General features: G+C 50.5%; 1 protein-coding gene across 4 annotated transcripts in view; it reads left to right on the top strand.

Annotated features, from left to right (window-relative positions):
- The window catches only part of Pax5 (paired box 5), a 184451-nt gene that overhangs the window by 130403 nt on the left and 30855 nt on the right, over positions 1-23193 (top strand). For all 4 annotated transcript variants that reach the window (XM_060379851.1, XM_021645981.2, XM_060379850.1 and 1 more), the window contains one exon: positions 10530-10631. In XM_060379851.1, coding sequence (XP_060235834.1) covers positions 10530-10631 — 102 coding nt within the window. The remainder of the gene's footprint in view (positions 1-10529; positions 10632-23193) is intronic.

Genomic DNA, 23193 nt, shown 5'->3' with positions numbered 1-23193 from the left:
AAAAAAATATTCCAAAAGAAGTGAAGCTAGGTGAAAATCAGGGCTCCCTCTCCTTTTAGCTAGCTGAACAGGTACTGCACACCTCATGCGTATTTAGTGAGGAGACCTGTGGCAAAAGCATGCAGGCCAGCCACCCCGTCTCCTTCAAGGGCTTTCTCTCCTGGACACATGATCATAAGCTGACCTTTGACCTCTCTTTACTGGGTGCAGCTTGGAGGCTCTTGGGAAGCAGGGGGTATATGCAGGCATCAGGCAGACGCTGATGAGCTCATCTTAGCAGCTGCCAGAACCAGCCTTTCTTTAATAAGGCCACCAGCTCATAGAGTGTGGACGTGAAGAACCTTTTCCTACCAATTCTACCATAGTTCTTTATAGCTGGGCCAGAGGGAATGCACAGACCTCCCAAAGACAGCAACCCCCTTCTTGACCAAGGAGCCATCACTAGCTTCCTGCCCACCTACCCCACCCCAAACTCTTTCACTGTTAATGCCTGGCCTCTCCAGGAGTGAGAGTGGAGTGGTTCATCTGTCCTCTCTCTCCCTCACACTCGCCATCAGGTAGATGGAGGGGGAGTTGAGTCCGTGCCCCGTGGCATCCAAAGCGGAGGCTTTGCACACTGTCAGAGTAATGAATTCTGCAAGGGCTTGAAGCAAGGGCTGGAGGATTTTCGTGTCATGTGTCTTGGAGTGACAACCCCAGTGGTTAATTACTGCCACACGACGAACCGAGCAAGTTGAGATAAGTTGATTATGAGCTAAATCTGAAGTTAATTGGATCCACCCTCCCCACCCACCACCGCCATCAGTACACACAAAGACTACCTAGGAAGGGGCTGTGCGAAACAGAGAAAGTTGTAACTGAGCAGAAACTGGTAATCCGGGTCTGGTCATTTTGTGGAGACGGTGAGGAAGAGTCTCCAAATTATGGTAAGAGGGAGCCACAGCATAGCTCCTTCAGCTGAGTAGGACTGTATCAGTGAACTAAGGTCATCTTGGCAGACACTTTCTGAGCGCCTACTGCATACCAGGCCAGGGCAGGGAAGGTGGGGACAACAGTAGCTCTTGATCTCCAGAGAGCTCCAGTCAAGGGGCAGGAGGAGAACGAGGGTCGGGGTGCAGAGAGGAATGTGGAGAGGTGTGGTATCAGAGCTGGGGTATGAGTATGGCTCCATTTCCTACCAACTGGTGTGAACTTGGACAGGTGCCTAAACAGCCTCCGCATCTTTATTTCCACGTCTGTAAAACAGGCTGGTAATGGGGCTTGTCTTTCGTGGGTGTCGGGCATTAAATGAAGGAGTATCTGCAAAACTCGCGTATACTTAGAACATGGGCCGGGCTAGAAACATGGCTGGCACTGAAGAGTAGGCACAAGCAGTGCCTGGCCCGCAGTGCGGCTCGTGGAACCCCTGAGAAGCCGTGGCTCTCCTGAGGGGCCAGTGTCCAGGGCTGCCCGGAGTTAAGGTGAAGGGAAGTAGACACCACCTCTGCATGGGAAGGGTGACAAAGAATTCCCAGAAAGCAGTCATAAAGAGGGCCATTGTTTCCCTCAAAGAGCCCTGTTCTCCCACTAATAGAAAGAAATAGACTCAGGAGGTTTTATCACTTGCCTGAAGTCACTCAGGTTTGACGTAATGGAGGAAAGATTTGAACTCAGGCCCACATGTCTCTCAGACATTCTGAGGTCTCCATTGGCTCTAGAGGTAACTGGGGAGGATGTGTGGAAGTGAGAGTGGTTCTGGGGGCTTCCTGTCCCTGCAGGCCTGACCCTCACAGAGCCAACCCAGCACCTCCTCCCTGGAGGTAAGGCTGCCCTCTGGCGGCCATGCCCTCTCCCCCAAACGCACCCCCAAAACGTCACATCTTCCCTTCACTTGTACATCCAAATTCACACACACATGTCCCTCCAAGGCTTTCTGTAAGTCTTTTGGACTCTAACCTTGGACTTTGTTTGTCCATCGGGGATTTTCATTTTCTGGCTATCGCACACAGTGCTCCTACCAACACTCCCATACAGGTTTCCCCAGGGACACTTGGTCCCATTTCTCTTGGTTGTACAACTCAAAATATTGCTGGGTAACATGGGAGCTCTATGCCCGACCTTCTGGGGAACCGCCGTTACGAAGTACGCACACCGTCTCACATTCCCTCCAGCAGGGGATGAGAAATCCAGTTTCCTTTGGCTGTGGAGGGCGGCTGCAATATGTCTCTTTAATGCAGCCGTCTTGGTGGGGGAGAAACGCTGTGTCACTCGGCTTTGATTTGCATTTCCCTAATGGCCGACGGTGCTGAGCAGCTTAATCTGGGCTTATATTTGCTCCTTTTTATCTGTGTGCCTATGAAAATCTTCTGCTCGTTTGTAATTGGTATGTTTCTTTCTCTCTTTTTAAAATAATTTCTGGTTTTTAAATATATTCTAGATGAAGCCTTTTATGAAAAACCTGATCTGCAAATATTTTCTCCCAAACTGTGGATTATCTTCACTTTTTTTTTCTTTTTAAAATTTTTTAATAATTAAAAAAAAAAATATATATATATATATATATATATATATATTTTTTTTTTTAGATAGGTCTCACTATGTGGACCTGGATGGTCTAGAACTCACTATGTAGACTAGGTTGGCTCTGAGCTTGCAGACACCTACCTGCCTTTGTCTCCCAAGTGCTGGGATCTGAGGAATGTGTCACCACACCCTCTCATCTTCATTTTCTTATTGACGCCCTTTAAGGCAAAATAATAATAATAATAATTAATAATTTTAATTTTCCTGTTTTTGTTTGTTTGTTTTATTTGCATGATTTTTAAGAAAGCCTGTCCTAATCCAAGTCGTAGATGTTCATGTTTTTCTTCGGAGCAGTCCTCAGTTTCCGTGTTTACGCTCAGGTCTTGGGTCCATCTTGAGTCATGCTGCGGTGGCGTGCACTCATGCTCTGGCTTTGAGTCGTTGTTCGCGGCCTGTCTGCACACCTAACCCAGAGGGGACTTCAGCTGCTGTGTCAGCTTGCATGCCGCTTTTTGATAGTCTCAGGCCTGTGGAGTATGTTCTTCTGAGGGCCGTAAAGAGTCTACTCACTCAATCTGGTTTTTGTCCCAAATGGCTCGTGGGTTACCCAACACCACATATAAGGTCTCCATGTGCCCCCAGGGAGCTGGGGTCCTTTCCTCACCCCGGGCTGAAGCTCTGTGAACACTATGTCTATTTCTCTTCTCCCTGTCCATCCCATTAGTTTCCTAGTCATCAATAGGTGTCATGCTTTTAATTATAAAGACTTCCACAGAAGTTTTAGCATCTGGGAGTCCAGTTTCCTTGGGAATGATCCAGCAAGAGTTGAGTTTCACTAGGCATCAGGCACCTGAGGTGAAGCCCTCACCTGCCACTTCGTCTGAGACTTTGAGCCAGTCAGGCCTCTGGGTTTCAGTTTCCTCAGTGGTACTTCAGCGGTAGGTCCCAAGTCTGGCCCCTCCTCTCAGGACTGAAAAGAGTTTGCCTTGAGTTTCAAAGTTTCCAGAATTTCTTGCTTTTAGTAGGCAAGGCTAGGGTTGGTTGCTCTTTCTAGGAGAAGGGTACCCAAGTTGGACAAGATGTACTCACTCATGGGAGTTCTGTGTGTCAGGAACCTAATCAATTCATTCAGTTCAGTTATCTGCAAGTGTGCTATCAGCACCAGCACCATAGCAGCCCTGCAAATGATGTAAATTATCCCCTCCTTGGAGAGAAGGGACATAAGTGTGAGCTTCTATGTCTTGCTGCCTTTGAGGTGTTGATTTGGCCTACCAGCCTGAAGGCCTGAATTAGCCAAGCAAGAGCTGTAGAATCTAGCTGCTTTGGACTGAATGAGGCGAGTGATGGAGAAGGGAACAGGCAGGGGAAATGTCCATTGCTCTCGGGGTCACAGGATCCACCGCTCCAGGCCAGGAAAGTCCTCAGAGGCCAACATAGCAAATCTGAGCCTTGAACTTTGTTTCCTACTGAGGATGTATACAACTTCGTCTTGGATTCAGACGGGCATCCTTGGAGGCTCCAGGCAGAGTGGTGAGGATGATGGTGATGATAAAGTACTGATGAGGATGATAATATGAATAAAACAGGAAAAGCCACACATGTAAAGTCTTGCATCAGTCATCCATGCCTTAGCAGATCACACTGCAGTGCAGGGCCTGTCTTGTGCTTTCTTGCCTTTGGGGGTCTTCTGGAAACTGGCTGACCTGGGGGAGGAGAGAGTCGGTCTCAGCTCTATGTCCCTGCTTCATGAAGGAGAGGTTAAGTGGTGACATCAGACGTGCACAGGGTCACATCCAGTCACACACTCATGCCTCAAGGTCACCTGGGGAGTGCCTGCTCATACCCTGTTGTCCAAGGCGAGGCCCACAGCTGTGACCCTACAGGGGCAGAAAACCCCTCTGTTCAACTAGAGCCAAAGAGAATTCCTTTCTGTTTCCTTAGTTTTTAAAAGTAGTTACATCCTTGGTACAGTTTTGGAGTCAGGTCACCATTCCTTTTTCAAGATGGCAGAAGTAAAGGTAAAGTGTTTCTTTTTGAAGGTAAGGACATTGAGGCTTACACTGGAGCAGGATCTCACACAGGGGTGGGTGATAAAGCAGGGCTAGCAGCCGGAGGGTTAACACTCTTCCTCACGATTCTGATGTTTTCTCTACTGTATTAAGCTGGAGCTCATCCTCTGCCCTGGTTCATATAGAATTGTGTCAGTGATGAAGATGCCCATCAACAGCCTCCATCCTGACTGGTCCCCAGCAGAAGTGCAGGAAATTGGGGTGACACAAAAAGTTGTCTGTCTGACTTCCTCGGTTTTCCCAGCAACAGGTTGCATGTTCCGTAGGGAGCACGTATAGCTCTGTTTCTGGAGTGTCCTGAGTAAATCATGGATTCATGGGTAACACAAAGGAGCCCCTAGGAACCGGGAGACTAGAGGCAGGCTTCCTTGTAGAGCACACGTCACCGTTGGCCAGCTCCTCACAGGGCACGTTGTTGAAATGGAAGGAACGAGCCAGTACAATAGCAAGTGCCAGACAAGGCTGGAGCTGGCGCCAAGCCCCACCGAGGCTGTACTTGGGAAGAGTCTGCTGCCAGCAGCCCAGGGCATGCATATAGCCTGACAGGCGGCACTACACACCTACAGGGGAAATTAAGGCTGCAAGCACTTACAGCTTTACACTCACAGCCAGTGCCCTTCATGTGTGTGCAAACTTGGGCCAGCAAGAACTTTAAGGTCACTGCGAGGCTGATGAGAAGTCTTTCTAAAGTTGGGGGAACTGAGGCTGGAGGTGGGGGTAGTCTGACTTGCCCAGGATCCCACAGAGGTTCAGAAGCAGAGGTGGTTCTGGAGCTGCAGGGCCCTGGGTGCTCTTCATGCCTTCCCCTTCCAGAATGTTATTGAGCATTGCTTTGTGACCAGCGTCACACAACCCTGCCCTGGGGACTGACAGTAATCGCCATTGTGACTTTCAGTGCTTCCTCTCTCTCTCTCTCTCTCTCTCTCTCTCTCTCTCTCTCTCTCTCTCTCTCTCTCTGCAGTGTCACCTGATCATCTGGTCTTGGTGCTCACTTTATCAACCCACCCTCCCAGTTGCCAGCCACCTGTCTCTCTCACTGTCCCCCACAGTTTCTCTCATTATTCAGGCTGGGGCCCAGAGCCCTGGGCTCAAAGTTGATCTCTCTTTCCTGCTGGACGGGTTTCCTGCCACTGTGGATGAGTTACCTACCTGCTCTTTCCTTCTGTTTCTTCCTGCATGGAGTCATTAGGACAAAGCATTTTTGCCATTAAAATTTCATCACTTCAGCTTTGTCCATTCCTTTCCGGGGTATTTCCATTGCTCTGGAATGAGGGACAGGGAAACCTCTGGAGGAAACAGACATCAGAAGGACTAGAAAGGCTGTGTGGAGAGCAGGCTCCTGCAGGTGACTTGGGGAATAGACTGAATGTCACATGCGTAGGACAGGAAGAAGGCTGCTTATAAGGGAAAGAGCCTGAGCAAAGGTGGGAGGGGACGGGCGGCCTGGCAGGAGTTAATGAAACTGGGGAAGCACAGATTGAGGAGGCCTCGGAAGACGAAGCCAAAGGCTCTTCTTAACTCACGAGGTGGTTGGAGCTACTCAGTCTTTAAAAGTTGATATTGATATCAATCCATTACATGGCTGTCCCACCAACTCTTTCACTAGTTCTAGCAGCTGAGCTGCTTGTCCTAGGATTTCCCAGGTCCAAGAAAAATCTGGCTAACTGTAATTCTGGTTGCCATTTTCCCAAATCCCACATTTAGTCCTCGTGTCTTATTGTATTGAATGAAACTTTCATAATAATTTTTCTTGATAATAAATTTCCATGCTATATTCTTGACTTTGATAGAAATTTTTCCAAGTGTTTCAACAATGAAGTATAACATAATATGGACCATTTTAAAATCAGTGTACAATTGACCTGTGCTTAGATTCTTACTAACATGCAGGGAATGAATCTTGAATGGTGGTCAGTGTCTTTTCCATCTCTTTCATACAGTCAGGCAGGTTTTTTGTTTGTTTGTTTCCTTGTTATAATGATAGGAAGTTCTAACAAATATTTTTATATTGAACCATCCTTACATACCTGGAATAAAACTCATTTGGTTATAACGTGCCATTTCTCCTCCACATTGCTCAATCAGTGTGATAGTGGACATTTGTTACCACTGTTAATAGTAGCAAGAATGAAATAACTTGGTACCTTATGAATGAATCATGATACTAACCCCCTTTAATTCTTTACTTTTTCTCCTGTGTCTGTTAAGTGCTTACATCACAATCATGCCAAGTTGGTGAAATGAATTAGGAAGACTCTCTAGATTTATAGACTGGACCATTTAATAACATAAGACTGTATCCTTTGAAGATTTAAGACAAGTTGCCCAAAAAAGAACAAATAAAACTTGCTCATGAAGCTAAGTGGACAAGGATATTTTTTGGTGCCCCCTCCCCAAAGGCAGGGTTTCTCTGAATAGCCCTGGCTGTTCTGGACTTGCTTTGTAGACCAAGCTGAACTTGAACTCACAGAGATCCACCTGCTTCTGCCTTCTGGAGTGCTAGGATTACAGGTGTGCACCACAGCGGCCAGCTAAGGCTCTTCTTTTAAAATAAAGGCCTTTGTTCTACTTCTCCCAAGATTATTGAGCTATCAGTACCTTCTAGCTGCCCTTGTGTTAATTAGGGTAAATTATGCTTTCCTGGAAAATTGTGCCTTTTTGTTAAGAATTTCCTATTTATAAGTATTCAGTGTATATTCTTTATAAATATTATTTCTTCTGTGATTTCAGTTATAGCTTTCCCCATTCTTTATCTCGTTAATTCTATGGGGCTTGTTTTAAATCTTGGCTTAGGTATGTCTATTTTAGTGGCCTTTTCAGATGAGACTGAGCAGGTTCCGAGTGGCCTGGCCATAGACTTTACTGGCCTCACTGGCCTCACTTTTGTGTCTGCCTTCTTGTTTTCCCTCTCATTTATTGATTCCCCTTTCCCCTAAGTTGCTTTTATTGCTTTTTCATCTGGCCTTCTGAGTCGAGTGCTTTGCCAAGGTTCTGACTTTCTGAACCTTTGCTTGAGGGATCAAGGTTTTAACGTGTGTGTACCAGCAGCAAAAACTATTGACCAAACATGACCCAAAGGGCAGACACTTGTTGAAGAATGAGCTGGATCCCAGGAGGCAGAAGTTCAGGAGTTCAGGCCCAGCCCTGCTCAGGTTCACTGAGTTTCCACAGGTGCACCTGCCTGACTCCATCCTAGGCACCTGGGAAGGGCATGAGCATGCACCCTACGTGGGTGGCTGCAGCACGGCAGCTTCCTCCTTCCAGGAGACAGGTTTAGCCCCCCCCCCATTGTCTTAAACCCCAGAAAAACATGTTCACTATCAAAATCTATATAGTCAAATTTCCTTCTGGAAGATGGAGCCAATAAGAAATGGTGACAGTGTCCCAGCTGAGAGACGGGACTTCGGGAATTGTGGCCAGAAGTACAGACAGTCCCGTAGCAAGGTAATGGAGTGGACAGGTTGGCTAGCCATGTAGACTTCGACACTGGCTCACCAGGACATCTCATTTTCCTGTAAGAAAGGAATCACGTCTTAAGGTTGTTGACAGTTGGAGGAGTTAACCTTTTCAAAATTCTTGCCAGAGCCCTGTGCTTTATGGTTTCTCTGCAAGTGTTCATTGCTTACAGTTGCTATCAATCGTTGAGAACTGGGGACAGGGACAGAGTTGGAGATGCTCCCCACATGGGTGGAAATGCTCCCTGATTGCTAGAGGTGCCCCCCTCTTTGGTGGAGATGCTGCCATGATTCCTGAGAAAGCCCCTCACCAAAGTAGCTCCTGACTGGCTATCTTACAGACTGGCTACTGACACCTCAGCCCTGTGCTGAGTAGTCTGCTCTGAGACATGCTCACGCTCTCCCTATCCCCACCCCGGTCAGTCACTCTGTAAGGAAGAATGAGGATGAGAAGGCCCTGGGCTGGTGCAGGCACTGGGTTGAGGTGTCAGCTCTGCACAGTCTCATTGGGCCACAAGCCGGTTGCTCCCTTCCTCCGCCAAGTCTGAGTTTTCCATCTGCAAAGTGGCACGAGTCTCCAGAGCTCCCTCTTGAATCTCTTCTTGAACAGGAGTGGAGGGGACTGCACAGACTCCCAAGACCCTTGCTTTTCCAGCCAACTGGCTTCTTTCACTTAAAATGGTTTAGCTCTGTGTCCTTCTGACCTTGAGATGCAAGGACTTGACTTGAAGCTTTGACTTTGCAGAGAGGTGCAGGAAGCCTAACCGGGGCAAACCTCCTCAACTCACCCAAGTCCTGCAAGCTTGGCCCTCCTTGACAGGATTGCCTAGATGCAACTGATGCAGAGGAGGAGGGACTCCCAGAGTTAATCCTGGGGTGTTTAACTCCAACATCTCCTGTAATGACACCTGAGCCAAGGTACCAGCCCAAAGCTGGGAGGCAATGAGCAGGGCAGGGAGAGGGCCGCTGTCTGGGACTGTCTGGGGTTCAGACTTGTGGGGTGGGGTAGCCTCTATTGGTCACTGAATGATGGCCCTCGAAGGAATGTTGACTCACTGAGGGCACGCTTGTGTTCTCATGCTACATTCTGGCTTGTGCTCTGGTCAGTGAGACCCTTCTCCTCTGGCCACCTCTTGGCGGGGCTGGACTCAGACTCTCTAGTCATGTGCTGCCGGGCTGGAGGAGAGACTGAGAAGTGTTCTGGAACCCATCTTGCCTCTTCATGCTCAGCAGTCACTCATCATCCTACTCCTTCTGGCTCCCACATGCTCTACCTATGCTCAGTGCCCACACTCTAGTCCCAAGTCTACATCATTTCCCCCATCATTTCACAAAGTGGCCTTGCCCGTTCCGTGTAGGATAAGCTGTCAGTTTTTCTCCAAGGGAAGAGTCTTCTCTCAGGGTCCAAAAATCACAGAACCCGGTGTTCTCCCAAGGTTTGGCCCCTGGGTCTTGGCAATCAACTCCTTGTCATCTATAACCTGCAGGAATGTTTGAAGGACCATGGGCCCTGCTCCTTCCTGAAGAGGCACAGTGGGTCTCTCCTTGCTTATGGTGTTCTGCTACCTTGGGTTTGGTTACCCTGAAGACTTGTTCGTAAAATTCCTACTATGTGCCAGAAAGGCATCTGCTCTGCCATGGGTCCCATGAGACCTAACCCACTGACACCTTCTTCCACTTAAGGTCTGTTTTGTCTCCAAAATGTCAGCGTGGGCTGGCCAAGGAGAGTCCTCGTGCTCTTCTTGCACTGATTCCTCAACAGAGAGAAAGACTCTTGATAGATTCCCATTCCTCTAGCAGGGCCATGGTGATGACATGAAGTCATTCCTGCCCTCAAGGAGCTGGGAGGCTGCAGGGAACGGGACTCTCTGCACTTGAGGGTCAGGGCCTTCACCTCCATGAGGTAGCAGCAGGGGTTGGGAAAAGCACCCTGCATGCTCACTGAATAAAGGAAGATCTCTGGGTCTTAGGAAGGAAAATGCAACACAAGACTGGATGTGGAGCGTGGTGGGACTGAGGGTGGGTGTCCTGAGGTGCTCCACCATAGGCTGTTGGGAGTGGAGGAAGATGTGTAGGCCTGTCTTTAAAGAGCAATGGTAGGAGGCTGTATGTGAGAGGAGGGTGGGCTGTATGCTGAGAACCAATCAGAGGCAGCAGGGTAAAGACAGAGTAGCCCAAGTCACAGTTACGGGGTACACAGCCTGGTGCGTGGCACTGCCATTGTGCCACCTCCCTGAGGGGTTCTGGTTTCTCAGAGGTAGACCACAGTTCTAAGCTGGGTCTTACCAAGTAGAACCATGACCACTGGTGTGTGTGTGTGTGTGTGTGTGTGTGTGTGTGTGTGTGTGTGTGTAGTGTATGAGCATGCATGGGTGACATGGGGAATGGGGCATGCCGGTGCTCAGTGTCCAGAAGTGACAAATACACAGGATGCCCGGGAGCTGTGGACAAGTGGCAGTCTGCAAAGATGCTCACCCTGTGTTCTGTTGCTCTGATTCTTCAGGCCGCGACTTGGCAAGCACGACCCTCCCTGGGTACCCTCCGCACGTCCCCCCCGCTGGACAGGGCAGCTACTCTGCACCGACGCTGACAGGGATGGTGCCTGGTGAGTTCGCGCTGTCGGCGGCTCCGCGGCAGGCGGCAGATGGGGTTGCTGTGGGAGGGCACCCCCTGCCCCAGAGCAGCCAGGTGGCCTCCGTGCTTCTGAGAAGTCGACCTGAATAAGTCAGCAGAGGTTGGCCCAGCCTCTTCTGCAGCTGGGTCTGCAGTGGGGCCAGAGAGCTGTGGCTGCACTGGGGAGGGCACCAGGGGTAGAGGTCCTTGTGTGACACTTAAGAAGTCCCTTGTCAGCCAGACTGGATGCTAGAACCCAGAGGGGTGCATGGCCAGCTAGTGGGGCACTTCCCTAACCTTCCTTCCCTCCCCCAACATCTCCTTTACTCCCCAACCTGTCTAACATGGACCACACGGAAGCCCCCAAGGTGCTCTTGGTGGCCTTGTCCCTTGAGCTTGAGCACAGTAAGTTTTCAAGGCAGACAGGTTGCTGACTACCGAGTTTGTCGTTTGATGCTAAACTGAACGGCATTAAAACCTGTTCCCCAGTTCTGACACCAAGAGCAAAGATCACCGTTCCTTCAGAGCCCCCTTCCCTACCCCTCCTACCCATCCTGTGGACAAGGGTGATCTACAGGACCAAGGGGCTCAGTCCTCTACTCTGGAGGTCCACCCAGACAAGCTGAGCTTCGGGCTCTTCCTCGGGGATATCCTGTTGAAGGTGTCCTAATGGCCAGTTTGTAAACCCCAGGATGTGAGCTCTTGGTGGGGATTTGAATAAGCTTGAGTGTAATGCAAGTATCCTGCAGGTATATAAGGCTTCGCGTGTGTGGGGGGGGGGGGCTTCACATGGCAACAAGTGGAGCAGGTGAGGGCACAAGCAAGTGGGGTTCCCACACTGCACACCCTGGCATAGAATGCCAAGGGGCCCCAGAATTCAAAATTTCATCCTGGCCTAGCTGTGTGCGCAGTACATTTAACAAGGTAGGAGGACGAAGCATATTTCATTTAACGGTTTGTTAGCTTGATTTATGCCTTTTAAATATGAGACATATGGGAAATGGCCTCTGTGAACACTCTTGTCCTGGGCCTTGCCAACACCAGGGAGGCCTGCCAGGTTGCACTGCAAAAGCTTTGCCTTATCTGTGGCAAGAATGGCCCGGTGGCAGCAAGGATGCCAGAGAAGTGCAGGGTACAGGCTGAGGTGGTACGCACCACCACCTCACTCTTGGGCTCCTCATTGCCCAGCCTTTAGCAGTTAGGGTCACAGACCACACCCAAGAATGCCCCCTCACATTTATGTGGGGTGCTTTGTAATGAGCAAATTCCTTTCTCTGTGCTTAGAACAGCTCTGTCAGGTGGGCTGGCTCAAGGGTGTAACCCAGTTCTCTAAATGGCTGGGACCCAAAGAAGTTAGCGGACAACAGGAAGCTGCCATTGAATGTGGCCCAGCAAGGGGTGCTGTGCTGCCTGTGGGCTCTCTAAGCAGGGATTGCTGCAGTAGCCCCGGATCCTGCGCCCAGTTAGAGCTGGCGAAGATTCCACCACCCCGACGGCCCTCCCAGAAACCATCCCCTTAGCCCAGAGACCAAGTCGAGAAGCCAAACTTTCTCTGGCTTACCTAAGCAGAACAGCCCTCGGACCCTGTCATTCCACCAGCCCTAGTTACCAGGCCCCCCATACAAATGGCTATGGGCCTGGCAGAGGCCAGAGCAGGATGGCAGCTGCTTCTCATCCAGTAGGGATGGCGGCAGGAATCACACGGCTGTGCAAAGGCACAGTCTCCAAGTCTCCTGCCGTGGGGACACAGGAGCTCTGGGACCCAATCCCCTACCACAGGATTAAAGAGAGGAAACGAGAACTATGGTTGGGGAGCCTGCTGACCAGGAACCAGAATTCTTCCTTCTCCGCATCATCTCTCCCCTGATCCTGTCCCTGCTCCTCTTCCTCCTCCTGCCTGACTCTGAGCTTTCTCTTTTCCCACACCCACAGCACTTACTATGCCAGACCAAGACAGCTTAGTTCTTGGTCCTCAGTGTCCTGTCTACTGTCGTGTCCTTTTTCTACATTGTCTCCAAACCTGTTTCTTGTATGGCCTGTGCCCTAGCACAGACGGCATTGCCTTTCAGCAGAGCAGTGGTCTGGCTGTCCCCCATGTTTTGCCAAGGTCTGCCCTAGCTTGCTTCGTGGGTTCCTCTCCCAGCCCTCCCTGTCACCCAGTCAATCACTCCTACCTGTCGGTGATCTTCATTCCACGCCCTTGACTGGACCACTTCCCGCCTTGGTCTGTTGCAATCCAACCGCACTCTTCAGGCCTGAGCACAAACATCACCGCTCCACACGCCTTCCAGGAGTGTCCCACCTGGGGCTGGGGCTTTGTGTCCCATCAGCCTTGTGGCGCATGCTGCTCTCACTGGAACCTCCTAAGCCTGGGGGCCATCAGGGCACCAGCAGGCTCTAGGTGTTCTCTGAGAGGGTTGGCTAGAGGATAGAGGCAAGGCAAAGCAGAGAGGCCTGTGTTTTAATTTCCTGTGACAAATGGAAGAAAAAAAACTCCCAAGGGCAGTGCTCAGAATGATGAGAACATTCTCCCCGTTCCTGTAACAAGTGTAAAATCAGTATCACTGGGCCGCAATGCTGGTGCTGGCCCAGTCTTACTCCCTGGGAAGCGGCTGTCCCTCTCCTCCCTCGGCCAGCTTCTTCCTTGCTGGAGCTGCATCACCCCAAGGCCAAGTCACCACATCACCGTTTTCTTCTCTCGTGTAAGGGCACTTGAGTACTTGGGGCTCGTGTGGGTAATCAAGGGAATTCACAGCTCAAGTTCCCAACTTAATCACATCTGCCAACTTCTCTCGGCATTTCCACGTCAAGTTCTAAGAACCAGGCTGTGTCTACCCTGTGGTCCATTTGAGGGCTTTGAGCTCGCATTTGTTCAGATTTCTGCTGCTTAACCGCTCAGGTTTCTAAGCCCACAAGGTATTTACTAGATGAGCTGCGCTTACCACAGCCATGAAGGGCCTGCTCGCATGTTCTGAGAAAAGAGTTGACAAGACTCCAGGGAAGCTGTTATCTGGTTTCGTGGCTCTGAGGTAGCCACACCAGGATGAACGTTTCTGCTGTGTGAATCAGTCTCTCATACTTGCCGTGGGCCTGCAGTGCAATCTGCAGGGAAACCGGAAACCCCATGGCTCTTTGCCTCCATGGGTTTTAGGAAACGCTTGGCTGTCACTGTTTCCCACACTAAGTGGGGCCTTCCATTTATAACATTAGCTTTCAGGACACACAGAGGAGGGCCTGCCTCTAGGGCACACCCAGGCAGCTGATCTTCGGGGTGTGAAAAAAAATGCCTAATGTGTTCTGTATGGGGTGGCAGCTTGTTGGCATGTCCTGCATCCGGGCCCTGGTGTTGTTGAGGTACTATCTGCCCTTCCTCCTCCGGGGCATCTTCGTGTCTGCAGAGTATGGCATCCAATTCTCTGAGGTGTTTGCACACACTTTGCAGATCAGTTATATTAGAGAAAGCAAAGCCCGCATATTATATCAGCCTGGGGTGGAGACAGTTTTCAGTTTTTATTTTCATCAAGTCTCAGCAAATGCCAAAAGTTTTGCACCAAAGATTCCACAGTATCTTGATCGGTGAGTAAGTACCAGATGCCTGCCTGAAGATATTTGTGCAACCTAACAGATATTGACATGGCATTTGGAGCTCTTAAACACCCTGGACTGTGGGGAGGGGAGCTCATTGCACTTTGGCTTCAGTGAGTCTGAAAACAAGGAAAGCATCTTTGAGAATCATCCAAGGGATCAGGGACCCCTTCCCCAGCCCCTCACTTGGCTCACTTGGAGCTTTAGGCAAAGGTACCAACAGGACTGACAGTGTCTTCATCTTCCCTGCACTGCTGCAGATGCAGAAGCTGGTAGACGGGAGGCCTGTCAGAGCAAAGGAGCCTGGCCCATCCCTGTGGTCCCTACGGGCCCGGGCACTCTAGTAGTCCAGGACTGGGAGACAGTACTTCTAAAAGCCTTGCTTTTAAGTTACTCATTGAAATAACGGTTTCTAGTCTCTTGATGAGGTGGTAGATGAGGACAAGGGGCAAAAGAGGCATATGGAACCAGAAGGGAACAAGCTGCCAGGGTGGGGCAGGGGCAGCCTGTTCTTTGCCCCAGTGATGAGGGACCAGCTCCTTCGACCTCAGCCCCTGAGGCTTCCTCAGCTCCTCCCTGCCAGCCTGGCTGGCTCATTCACACCTTTCTGTTTCCCTACACAGACAAGTCTTCTCCAAGTCTTAAGTGTATTAACTTCCTGCTGCAGCCATAACAAACTACCACAACCCAGTGACTTGAAACAATGGAAATGTTTTCTCTTCCAGTTCTTGAAGTCAGAAGCCCAAAACAGTCCACCTGGGCTGAAATCAGGGTGTTAACGGCGTTGTGTTTCTTTTGGACATTTTAGGGGGAGCCTGTTTTCTTCCCTTTGCTAAATTGTGGATGCCGTGAGCATCCCTTGGCCTGCAGGCCCATTGTTTCACGTTTAAGGTTGGCAGTGTTGCACATATCACATGGCGCTGCCCTCTCTCTCTCTCCCTACCTTCCTCTTCTCCTAGGAGGAAGCCAGCACTTACCTCTGTCTTATCACTCAGCCCAGGCCTTATCTTCAGGACGGTTCATCAGTAGCCTTAATTCTCCATCTCTTAAACCTTCATTTCTCTCTGCTATAGAATCTTACGTGGCCCTGTGCCCTGGGATTAGGATGTCAGGAGAGAAAGGACTGACTAACCGTGACTCTGAGTTCTGCTAGCCAGGCGTGAGGGCAAGGGCTGGGACCTGCAGGAGGTGGGCAAGGTTAGCCAGGGGTTCCTGTGTGTTCTGTCATGTGTCACTCATGGGGGCAAAATTCATTCTGCACAGATGATGTAGGGGACGCTTTATCCCCACCCTGTGTAAAGACCCTTCCCACAATTAGATGGGAGCTCAGTGAACTGGACATGCTTCGAACAGGCCCACAGAAGCCAGCAAGGATGTGGTGGAGACTCAGACATCTGCTGGGAGGTTGAACCACAACCTTCTGGGTGCTTTCTCTAGGGAATGAATGGCTTTTTCTCTTCAGTCTGCAAGCTGAGTGCCATCCACATCTTACCCCTCCACACAGGCTTTTCAGTGAGCTCTCACTGGGCCTTCTATGGGAACTCTGGCTTGGGCTGGGTCTGGGCCCCAGAGCGCACACCTGTTGCTTGTTTCTGACTCTTTGCTGCCCTCTTGTGGCCTCCAGTCATCCTGCCATGCTATGAATGGAGGAGGGAACTCAAGACACAAACAGGATGAAGCCACAGGTGGCTCATTCACTTGTTCATTCTTCAGGCATTTTCTAAGAAACACTAAGTGCTGGTTCTGGATCCAGTGTGGCACTTCAGACCCAGTTGCTGCCCTCATGGAGTTCACAGCCTAGTTTGGGAGATAGATTTAAAAAAAAAATCATCTCATGTTTTATATTAAAAGTTATGGCATTGAGATGACTCATCAATAAAATACTATTGTACAAGCATGAGGACCTGAGTTCAATCCTCTGATCCCACATTAAACAAAAAGATCCAGGCATAGCGGCACACACTTGTCATTCCAGATCTGGATGGCAGAGACAAAGGATCCCTGGGGCCTGCTGGCCAGAGTACCCTGAGGGCAGCAACTGTGTCTGATGGACAGTGCCTCCTGGGGAACGACCCCCGTGAGGTTGTCCTATGGCCTCCACAGGCAATCAGGGGAGGCGTTTTCAGAGGTCATTGGAGCTAGAGCTTGAAGACTGGATTTGGCAAGCAGAAATGCCCTTTACTGCTTATTGTCATCTGCAAGCCCAGGGGGACGAGAGCGTGAGAGAACCTGGCAGCAGCTGGGTCTCAAGCGTTGGAGGGCTAGAAGAGTATAGCAGGAGAGGCCAGCCGGGCCTGATGACAAAGGGCCTCTGCTGGCACTGCCCTCCCCCCTTGACTGCCAGGGCATGAGGCAGTGCTCTGCTGGAGACCTGGGGCTTCTATGTCCTCCCCAGGTGACCACAAGAATCCCAAGCAGCTCCATCTTATGTAAGTAAATCCACCCAGGTGTCTTTGGGCTTGGGGAAAAAACTGGCAGTCCTCACAGGCTTTCTGAGGTCTTGCTACAGTTGAGGGGAAGGTGATACAAAAGCAAAAAATAAAGAGCAAATAAAAAAGTTTGTTGGGGCCTAAGGGCCTTGCCTGTGCCGAGGAGTCCTGCGTTCTGATTCTACCTCTCCAACTGTCAGACGTTACCCTCAGGACCTTGTGGCCTGATCCTGGGCCTTTTTGCTCCTAAAACAGGAGACAGTGGGTGGGGAAACAGGACTTAATGCACCCCAGGGGGTTTCCTAGTTCTGCCACTCCAGGCCTGGTGTCCATACTGATGTCATTTGGCCAGCCTAGGGAGCGCTGGAGTCCCATCATCTCCACTCTGAGTGGGCAGTAAATGCTTCCAAGTTCTCTTCATATTTGGGGCTATAAAATGATAAAGCCCCTCAGGGCTGCACATGGGACTTGGTGGAGGTCCTCCTGGGTGTCACTGAAGGAGGCCGAAGAAGTGAGGATCTTACCACACTTCCACTGGAAAGGTCCCCAAAGCTGCCTTGGAGGCAGGATGAGCTCTCAGGACCACCACACCAGGAATGGGTGCCCAGAAACTTGGGAATCTGGAACCTTAGGGAACTCTGCTAAGCTCTGTTCTATCAGAAGCATGAAGGTGGAGAAGGAACATACACCAGGCCTCAGCAGGTTCTGGGAATCTGCTCACACAGGACAATCATAAAACGTCCCTGGCTTAGAAAGATTTCTCAGCCCAAAGCCAGGAATCCTCGTCCTGCCAGAAAGGCTACCACACTAGGGGAACTTGGAGCTGGTATATGAGGACACTTTGTCTTGAGTGCTTCTCTGGATCACAGCCAGTGGCTCCCAGCTCTCTGGCTCCTCTGATGGTAGTGGTTGACCCAAGGCTCCAGTCATGGTATATGAGGCTATGTTGAAATTCTGACCAAATTTCCTTCCACCCAAGGTTTCGGTTACTCTTCTATTGCCATGAGGAGACACCGTGACCAAGGAAGCTTACAAAACAAGCATTTCATTGGGAGATAGCTTAGTGTTTCAGAGCGTTGGTCTGTTATCATCATGGCAAGGTAGTAGGCAGCAGGTAGAAAGTAGCTGAGAGGTCGCATCTGATCCACAAGTTTCAGGCAGATGGTGGGAGTGGGGGAAAACTGGCCTGCCATTGGCTTTTTTTTTTTCTGCCCACCCTCAGTGACACACTTCCTCCAACAAGGCCACACCCTTCCATACTTTCTGATCCTTCCTGAACAGTTCCACTAACTGGGGACCAAGCAGTCAAATATAAGAGCCTATAAGAACCATTCTGGTTCAAACCACTGCAGACCCTCTACTGATGATAGTCCTTGAAAGCAGTAAACGTTGTAATGGCCTTGTAGATCAAAGGGCTATGGTCAAAATTTGCTTTAGATGGAATGAAAGCATTTGTGGGAGTCCTGCACCCTGGATACGTATGGAGCAGGTTGAGCCTGATGCCTTCTCCTGCTAAGAGGTTGGAGTGTTTGGCTGGTACAGAGAGGAGCTTAGAAGGCACATGGAGTTCTAAGAAGAATGGATGGTTTTGTTGGGCCTTCAGCTTCTAGGGCCTGAGGATCAAGCCAGATTCTGATGAGAGAGATTAGATTTGAGTCCAGGACTGAGGAAGGACTGCCATTCTTAACCCCTGACCCCACAGTCACTGCAAAGCTGCTGACTCCAGGCCTAAGACTCGGGGCAATCTTTCTGTGAATGCCTTCCAGTACCACTGCCAACAAAAAAAATAGCCAGCCAATAGGGCACATAGCAGCTTCCTCTGCCTACCTAACCAAGTCTTGCCTGGGGGCAAATACGGAAGAGCAGACACGGGCCCAGCTTACCAGGGGATGGGGTGGTACAGAGGGGGCTGCTGTCATAGAAGGCGTCAGACCAGACAGCACCCACCATGTCTCCCCTGCCTTTACCGCCAGGGAGAGCCCAGAGCTCACACCGGCCTCGGCCCGCTAGACATCAGCAGTCTGCCCCCTCAGAGCTGAGGAGCCCCACTCACTCCCGCCCGGCTTTCCTTCTGCTTCTTTCTCACATTATCCATGTGTGTCAGCCCTGCCATACTGGGGATCCTGCAGGCAGCCCTCCCTGGGGTATCCTGTAAGACTGTAAACAGGGGTGCAGGATCCCAGACAGGCCCTGTGCCGAAGGTCTGCTCCTTTTCAGGGCTGGAAAAAAAAAAGGAAAAAGAAAAAGTACTCACCTCTAAAATTCACAAAGAAAACCGGCAGGCTAGCATTAATAAACGTGTGTGAAATGCCTGCACGCTGCAACATTAACCTTTATTAACTATTACATTTAATGCTCATAAAAATTTCATCACACTGGAAAACTATTTTAGATTAGATTGCCTCACTTTGTAAAAGTTCCCAAGTCCACACCGTGATTGCTAAGAAATCACAGCTCATCATTGCTCCTGTCACTCACGGTCAAGCGGTTCCAAAAGCAAGAATCTAAATTGAGGCTTTTTGTAATTTTAGAGCAGAAATTAATAATGCACTGTAATTATTGTGTTGTAAGGTGCAAGGGGCTTCACAGGATGGTCCTAGGATGTCTGGGGAGGAGGAGTTTTGGAAAAAAAACCTGATTTCCTATTAAACCCCATTGACCGTGATGAATAAAGGCAAGGCATTCAGAAAATGAGGTGTCAGCATCCCCCAGTTCATTCCTTCAGCTTACTGAAATCGTTAGAGCCTAGAGAGTGTGGTGTCACAGAAGCCCAGGGACTCTGGGAACATACAGCAGGGATTTAGCCTGGCCAGGGGGTTCTAGGCAGAAAGGAGGGAACAGGTGCTTCTGCAGAGGGTTGTAAACATGAGAGACATACCACTGCCATTTTCAAAGGTGGGGAAGTAAGAAGCCAGCCAAAGCACTCAGAGCTATCTGTGCCACTGTCCCTGCGCATGGGAGGGACCTAGCAAGACGTGAAGGAGGGGCAATGAGCAAAAAAAAGGGCCAGAACATGGGGTACACAGAAAGGGCCGAGACATGCAGGGCCCTGTCTGCACTCCGGTCCTTGAACTGGCTCTGGTCTCTGTTTTGCCTCTTTGGCTCGATGGCATCCACAGCCCCGTTTCCAAGGCCTTGTCAGCTGTCAGTCCTCAGCTGGAGCAGCCAATCCCTCTAGCTCAATGCACCTGAGACACTTCTCTCCAGAGCCCAGAGCCTGCACGGAGCAGTGGGAGTCAGTATGGCTCGGCTTCTGCCCTCCGGGAGAAGCATGTTCCCAAGTGAAACCAAACCACCACCCACCGGCTAACCTTCATGGTGTTGCCCATATAGATGGCTGACACACGCTGGTTACCCACGTTTCCACTGAAAGCGCCTTGTGAGAGTGGACCGTCCAGCCTAGTTCAGACACAAGCTAGCCGCTTGGGTGGTGATGTAACTTGTTCGGACCCACTCCATGGGTGATCTGGGAGCGGTCCAGGCTGAGCAAGATCTAGATCTCCTATCTCAAGCGTCCCCAGCCTTGGTGCCCCTGGAGACTAAAAGGGTGTAGAGCCTATCTGATAGACACTGGGTTCAGGAGAAGAGCGTGGCCTCCCTGGTGCTTCCCTGAGGCAGCCTTCCTGACCTGGGGAAAGCCCATCCTGCTGGGGTGCTAGGGAGCTACACTTCAGATTCTGAGATGGTCCTTTCTCCCCCCCATCTGTCTGCCACTGTTGAGTTTGCTTTAGGCTAACCAACACTTACTCGCACCCTAGGGCTTTGCCCATGGTCCGCTCAACCCCAGGCCACCAACCATGTTCTGCCTGCTAGCAAGCAGCTTTGGACTATGTTGGATTGTGTTTCCTGATTGCCTCTGGGGTCAGGCTGCGCCTGGAGCTCTTGGAAGAGGACCGTGCCCAGTCCCAACACACAGCAGACACTCCTAGGCAGCACTTACTTGATTACCACACTTCCTCACTTATCTAGCCAGAAATAGAGTCTAGGCTCAGGGTCCAGGGTGTAATTAAAAAGGGCTGGAGCTCCACTTAATCGCTGCCCTGGTCCTTCCAGTATTTGCTCTGGCGGCTCTCTGGAAATACTGAAACAATGGCCCTTGTTACCCTCTGTTTGAGCTATTTATTTTTTTCACTTTTCCCTCCTTCCCCTCTCAGGGGACTTGCCTCTCGCCCTCATCCTTCATGTTTTCCCTTTCACTTGACTGTCACTCTCATTGTCCTCCTGGGGCCTGGAAGGCAGGGTGACAGGCAAGAGGAGCCCAACCAGACCGGGGAGGCTGGAAATATAGTCATTAATGGGAGCCCGAAAGCCCAGATGTCCTCCCTGAATGCGGGTAATTTGTTTTTAATGAAAAACCACGCGGTGACCCTGAACAAATGAATTTTCTTTATAAGGAGTCTATGTGCAGAGATACAAATAAAGGACTTACAGGGAGACTTAAAGCCAGGCTTGAAAGGAAGGAAGGAAGAAGCAAGGAGGAAAAAAAAAAAAAGAGCAGGCGAGAGGAATGAAAGATTTTTAAAATGACGACTGTCTCTTCATATTCTTTTGTTTAAAGAACATCCCAGCTCAGAACTGCTTTGGGAACTGTCAGACCACAGTACAGGACAGTTGAGACCATCCTGAGACTTTTCACCCAAGTGCAAAGAGCACAACCTCCCATTTACATGGATCCTTAAGGTTTCCAAGCCTCTGAGCATGGTTGTTGGCCCCAGTTTACAGAGATGAAAACTGAGGCCCAGGAGAAAAGTTGCTTTAGAGTCACACGGCAAGTGGGGATTCTGGATGGCAAAGGAAGGCCCACGTGGAGTTTGACTGCTAGTCACACTGTGTTCATGTTTGGAAAACACCCAGGAACGAGCCACCAGGGTGAAGGGGGTGGGTGGAAAAGAAAAACAAAAAACTGACTAACGCAAAGAATCTGTGTCTTCCTTTCACAACTCAAGAGTCCAGCCACATAGCAAGCCTTACCTTCCAGGCTCTTTTAGGAGGGTCTAGAGCAGGTCAGGCTGGGAGGGACAGCTGCGGTGGGCACCGTCTCAAAAGAGGCCACAGCTAGGACCTTGGTGGGCAAGTCTGCCCTGTTGGAGAAGCCTGGGGTGGAAGCAGGGACTAGGTTGGAGAGTGCAGGTGGTGTCCATTCTAACACAGACCTCTCAGGGGCCAAAGAGGCCTTCATGCGGTCTACGGCGACTTCAACTTCCGCTGTGGATAGAAAAGCCTGGCGTACCAAGCTAAGGGCAGGAGAGGCTGTGGGCAGAGTCACAGGGCAGGTTAAAGGAAGAGCCAGCCTGTCTTCGTGTCCCAGTGCCTCGGTCTTCCCTTGAAGCAAGGGAAGGAAGCATCTTGCCCCATCCTCACACCGACGTGCCAGGATGGTCCCAGGCACCGAGCTCCTAACGAGTGTTGGGAAACCCCCATCCCACTTGCCCTCCATTGTGCTCCAGCAGGAGCCCCCAGGCTTAGCAAGCTCCTTCGGACCTTGGCTTCTCGGATCCAGTGGCTATAGATGGTGGCCTCCCCAGGCCAGCAGCATGGAGCCTGGAACCTGAGGCGTTGCGGGGCTCTGGCTCCCTCCAGCTCTCTTTTTCCCTGAGTCAGGAAGCTGGACAAAATGCAATGGTTGCATTCTTTTCCTGGGTCCAGTACCCTCTGGAAACAGTAACCCAACCAGAAAATCAGACAAACAGAAAACTCTGAAGCACAGCTCGTGGCCTGAGCTCACGACGTCTCCGCTCTGGGTTAGGGCTTTGCCTCCCAGGCACTAACTTGAGTCCTGGCTTCCCCAGGTGCCAGTGGCAGACCTCCCTCACAGCAGGCTTTCTGTAACTCAGGGTTTATTCTTTGTCAACTTCCGACGTGGGTTTCAACCATATCAGGCTGGCCTGAAGTCCAAATCAAAGAATAGGAGGGCTACCAACATCTCCTGTAGTGCTGGACACATGTCAGGAGCTTGGGGACTAAGCTTGGGGACTAGCCTGCTCCCCATTGCAGCTGGGACCTGGCAGCCCCTAGAAAACAGTGCCGCTCTGGGTGCATCCCAGAGCACCCTTCCAGAGACGCACCTCTGACCGAGACGGTCAAGTTGCTGTTTCTGCGGCGGACGGTTACGAACACCAGGCAAGGTGGCCATTTGGCAAGTAAATGAAAAATGGCTTGGCTTCATTAGACCACCTCTGAGCCAGCTTCGGGGGGGGGGGCGGGGGGTCCACATTTGTGAGCTAGGTTCTGGCTGTCTTCCTTCATGCACAATCCGATTCACTCATTCATTCATTCATTCCCATTCATTCATTCATTCATTCATTCATCAGGTAATCACAGGCTCTTTCATGTTGCTGAGCCCAGCTCCCAGGGCAGGCACAGACATCACCAAATGACTCTGAAGCTCTAAGAACTTCTATGAGGAGAAAAGTCCATGTCTCATGTTCAGGATGGAGAGACGCCAACTTGAACACGGTGTTTGGGAGTGGTTTTGCTGGAATGATAGGCCCAGGAGGCAAAGAGGACACAAAGAGGACAAGGTTTGAGAGGAACGGCAGC

Source organism: Meriones unguiculatus, chromosome 3, assembly GCF_030254825.1.
Source record: "Meriones unguiculatus strain TT.TT164.6M chromosome 3, Bangor_MerUng_6.1, whole genome shotgun sequence".
NCBI lineage: Eukaryota > Metazoa > Chordata > Mammalia > Rodentia > Muridae > Meriones > Meriones unguiculatus.
This window is presented reverse-complemented; position numbering and strand designations above follow the sequence as displayed.